Below are 4,580 nucleotides of genomic sequence, written 5' to 3' on the forward strand. Positions count from 1 at the left end.
GAGCGTCTCCTTGCGAGCCGAGCCGGTGAGTCACAGCCTTCCAAAATGGGCTGCGAGGAGGAGGGGGAGGAAGGAGGAGGAGGGGGAAGGAGGAGGAAGGATGCTCAAGGTAGCCCCTCATCTCCAGGCAGATACTCTGCTTGACTGCAGAGAGAGAGAAGGAGCAAGGGAGAGGATTTTTCCCCATAATTTGGGAGGTCGGGTGATACCAGGCAGGTTGGACAAGAGGGAACAGGCATTCTTCCATTCTCCCCACATCCAGGCGGAGCCGGACAATGGAAAAGAAAGGAAATCCGGGTGGCAGGAAGGAATGGAAAAATAAATGAAAGGAAGTATGCGGGCTGGCAGGGCCCGCACTGGGACATCAAAAAGCCTGGCCCCGTCCCTGAGGACTGTGCAGCTGCCGGCGCCGGCCCAGGCTCTTCGAGCTGTGAGGGAGTTTGCAGAACTGCTGCTGCATTTGTGCTGGCAGGACAAGGGTACTATGCCTCTTCCAGCCCTTTCCATCCCAGCCATACACTGTTGTTGCTCCTCACACCAAGGGGAACGAAGGAGAACCAGCCAACTAGGAGCCCCAGAGCTCCATCGTCTTATTTTTGAGCTCTTTTCAAACCAATTGGAAGTGTTGCTTTCTGCAGGGTTGAATGGGAGCAAGGCAGAATCTCACGAGCCCCTCATGGCTCTGATCTGCCTTTCCCCCAGGCTGACAGCAGCAAGGCTGCTGCTGGATTCACGCAATCACCTCAAGCTCCAGGGCAGCGGTTTGCAATCCTGCCCTCCTCCCTTGACCAAAGCCATCCAGACACTTTGCCTGGCAGGAGATGGGAGAGCCAACACCCTGCAAACCAGCCAGACACAGCTATGCTGCCCTGAAGACTTCGCTGTTGGTTTTTCCTCCTTTCAAGTGACAGTCCCTCCTGCAGTCACGCACTTCTGAGTTGGATTTGGAGGCAGAGCAGGGCTTGGGCAGGCGGCATGAGAGCCAGCTCCTCTGGTCCTGTCTCACAAGCTTGGCACCGCTGTATTTTCCTGCTCTTTTGCTTGTTTCTCTGCTCAGGTTCACCCCCAATTTGCCAGCACCAGGGCTGCGCCCAGTCCTGCTCCACTCTGCTGCCCGCAGATCCCATCCCGGCAAAACCCACTGCCTCTCTCCTACTGTGACTTCTGCTCTCCCACTCCTCTTAGGGCCAGCACCCTTCCTTTCTCCTCCTTTAATATAATAAAGTACCATAAAAAATGACCATTTTAAAATAAATTACTACCATTATTGCACTTCATTCGCTATCTCTGTCTTTGCAGTTATGAAGCCAGTCCCTGCAACCAGCCAAGCAATTCAGCTTGCAAGTTTTGCGTACCTCACAGATGGTTTTCCAGCATCCCTCAGAAACAAAGACACAGGGTTGTCACCTGTGCACGTAGCAATGGGGCAAGTGGAGAGGCTGGGGGGTGCGTACCTGTGAGGGGGTGACAGTCCCCGTGCTGGTTGCAGGTGCAGGGCACGCAGCTGACGAAGGGGCCACCGAAGGGGATCTCCCGCTTAAAGCCGGGCGCGCAGGACTGGCAGAACTGCCCAGCGTATCCTGGGGGACACGTGCACTCCTCCACCCAGCCTGCCCGCACCCCCAGTCCAGGGCGAGCGGACGTGAGCTGGACCTTGCTCAGCGACAGTCCACCTGCAAGAGGGGACAGCAGTGTGGGAATGGGATGGCATATCCTCCAGTCTTGCTCTCTCTATCCTCCCTGGAAGTGCTTCAAACAGGCATAGGACACCCTGAAATACCTCCTAGAGAATCCAGGGGTGTTCACAGAGATGAGCCAGCCCCTGCCCCAACATAACCCCTGCAATACCTCTTGTCCCCAAGAGCCTGATGCTGCTTTGATGTCCCCAGCCCTATCCCAGCTTGTTCCCCCTGGGGACATTGCATGGAGCCACCCACCTGGCACGGGACCGTGGCTCACGCGGAGACGGAGGGCGGTCAGGTTGGAGAGCAGGCGCTGGAAGCTGAAGGCCGACAGCAAAGGCTCCGCACCCTCCTCTGCCTCGTGCAACCTGTTAGAGAAGGGAGGAAGGACAGGGCCAGCCTGACGTGCTGTGGGACAGCTTATCTCCCCAAATAGGCCCCAGGTGCAACGATGGGAACACAGCTAAATCCCAGAGAGGGGCAGGGAACAGGGCTGAGCCCCACAACAGAGGGCAGCCAGGCAAGGTCAGACCTGTTGTGTCCCAAACCCAGCCAAGGCTTCCCCAAAGCGCCATGAGGGTTACCTGAAGGTGACAGCCTGCTTTCCATGCTGGGGCTGGCTCTCGCTGCTGGACAAGGTGATCTCCATCCCCTCGCCCTCCAGCACCAGCTGGACCCGGAGCAGGGGCACCTTGGTCGCTGTCCCAATGTCGGTCCCCTCCACTCCCAGCAGCAGGGACAGGAGCTGCCTGTAACTGAGACGCTGATTCTGCAGAAACTTCTCTGTGAAGGGAAAAAGGAGCACAGGCTCTCACACACCAGCATAGCAGCGGGATGTCACACAAGAGCAGGACCCCAGGGAGCCTGCGCACACGATACCTGGCGCAAGAAAATCCACCAGCTCCTCTCCGTCCAACTTGGTGATGATCTCCCCATCAGCCCAGCGCAGAGGCAGGTCCCCGGTGCCTGGAGCTGTGGCAGCCCAGCCCTCCAGCCCTGTGTGAGGATGGTGCACAGGTGAAGGGAGCAGCAAGTGCCTCCCCAGCCCAGCACCAATGAGGTGCTGCTTTCAGGGGCTCTGTCCCTCCTCCCAAGACTCTCCAGGGTCTTGTAAGGGCTCAGTGTTTTGTAACACTGTGCTCCACTTGGGTTCTGTGCATTCATGCACCAGAGAGTGACCCTAGCCATCCCCCCATCTGTTTATTTTCTTAGATTTGGAGGAAATTATTATCTTTAAACTTTTGCCCCCCTGCCTGTGCTGTGGTTCCAGCATTACTGTGGGCTGGGGAATGCAGGAAGCCCAGGGAAACACAAGGAGGGTGTAATTGCATTAAGTTGGTTTCCTTCAGAAATCAGTTAAACTCCCTCCTGATTCCCCAGGGTTAGTTGTTTCTTCCAGCCCCGGGCGCCCGCAGAGTTTGGAAATCCATCCCTGGCTCTTGAGTGGGCTGTGCTTGATTCTCACATCATCCCGAATCTGGACCCTTTCACCCAGCACAGGAAACTTCCAGCTGATCCAGCTCAGCTGCAGTTTGGGGAGCATTTTGGGGTGCAGGGATTCAGCTGCCCAGTTAGTCTGAGCCTCCTGCAGCCCAGCCCAGGGCTCTGCCAGACCTGTCGCTAAAGGAGCAGCCCCAAACTGGCTGCAGGAATGGTGGGAAAAAGACTCGGTTTGGAGCCTGGCTCCGTTTCAAGGCCATGGAAGACAGCAGCACAGCAATTGGCAGCGTGGTTTAAAGGCAATCAGGATAAACTCGTTTGCATCCATCTGCTCACTGGAGCGTACACCCCATCGGGGCACAGGCCGGGTAGAGAGCTGGGTGAGGGGTGCCTGTACCCTGCTGGGGTGCAGCTGGGGGTCCCGGCGAGCTGGGGGTGCGGTAGAGGCTGTGATGTGCCCACAGATGGGGCTGCACAGGTCAGGCTGTGCGGCAGATGGCAGGGTTTCCCCGAGCATCCCTCACACACCCAGCCCTGCCACGCAGAGCCCTGGCTGCAGCTGGGCGAGGGAGCACCCCATCCTGCTCCCCGGGTCTGCCCAGACCCATGCCAGCCGAGGATGAGGAGAAGAGGGAATAAAGGCCAAAGGTCCCACCAGCCTCCATTCTTTTAGTTTTTATCTTTCTGAGCTGATTTTTAGTGTTCGTGCAGTCCCTGGTGTGATGGAATGGCCGTGCCCAGCCCCGCAGCCCTCCTGAACCATGCACAGCCCCGCGAGCAGGTGGGCATGGAAGGGTGCCCTGGGGAGCCCAGCCCACGGAGCTGGGAGCAAAAGAAGAGATTTATCAGCAAAATAGGGGCGAGCCAGAAAAAACACCCCTCCAGCCATCACCACTGCTTAGCCCCAAAGCAGAATGCTCAGCCTCAGAGCAGGATGCTCAGCCCCAGAGCAGGATGCTCAGCCCCAGCCTCCCCATATTGCTGGAGGTTTTTTGGCTGGAGTTAGCACAGCTGTGCCCTCTGTTTTTCGAGGAGCTGGAGGGGTCGGTACCTCGGCTGAAGTCAGAGCAGATGTGGGTCACCTCGTAGCCATCTGCTGCCGTGCAGGCGGTGGAGTGGCCGTAGCAGAAGCAGCTGGTGCAGCCAGCGGGGTTGTGGGGCTGCAGGTTAAACCAGCCCGGCTGGCACCTGGGCACGGCGGGGAGAGAGGAGCAGGTCGCATGAGACAGGCAGAGCCGCAGGGGGCCACAGCACTGTCCCACAGGGAGAACACCAGTGGTAGCTCTGAGGAAGCCTAGTCCCAGTGACCCAGAGGGATGCACCCCCATGGCTTTGCCAGCCAGCAAAGGGTGAGACCCTGCTGGGTTGCCATTGCAAAGCCCCTGCGAGGGTCCTGTGTAGGGGCTGGGGAGGCAGCAATGCCCGCAGGAGTGCGGATGCCTGCCCTGCAGCGACCAC

At 58.3% G+C, this 4,580-nt stretch overlaps 1 protein-coding gene across 1 annotated transcript in view; it reads right to left on the minus strand.

Annotated features, from left to right (window-relative positions):
- The window catches only part of LOC104278055 (laminin subunit gamma-3-like), a gene marked incomplete at both ends in the record, with an annotated part of 10,302 nt that extends 5,992 nt beyond the window's left edge, over window positions 1–4,310 (minus strand). The window contains 5 exon segments of the mRNA XM_009874907.1: window positions 1,455–1,673; window positions 1,938–2,050; window positions 2,267–2,465; window positions 2,562–2,678; window positions 4,174–4,310. Coding sequence (XP_009873209.1) covers window positions 1,455–1,673; window positions 1,938–2,050; window positions 2,267–2,465; window positions 2,562–2,678; window positions 4,174–4,310 — 785 coding nt within the window.
- Window positions 4,311–4,580: the final 270 nt, after the last annotated feature.

Source organism: Apaloderma vittatum, unplaced genomic scaffold, assembly GCF_000703405.1.
Source record: "Apaloderma vittatum isolate BGI_N311 unplaced genomic scaffold, ASM70340v1 scaffold31348, whole genome shotgun sequence".
In the NCBI taxonomy this organism is placed as follows: Eukaryota; Metazoa; Chordata; class Aves; order Trogoniformes; family Trogonidae; genus Apaloderma; species Apaloderma vittatum.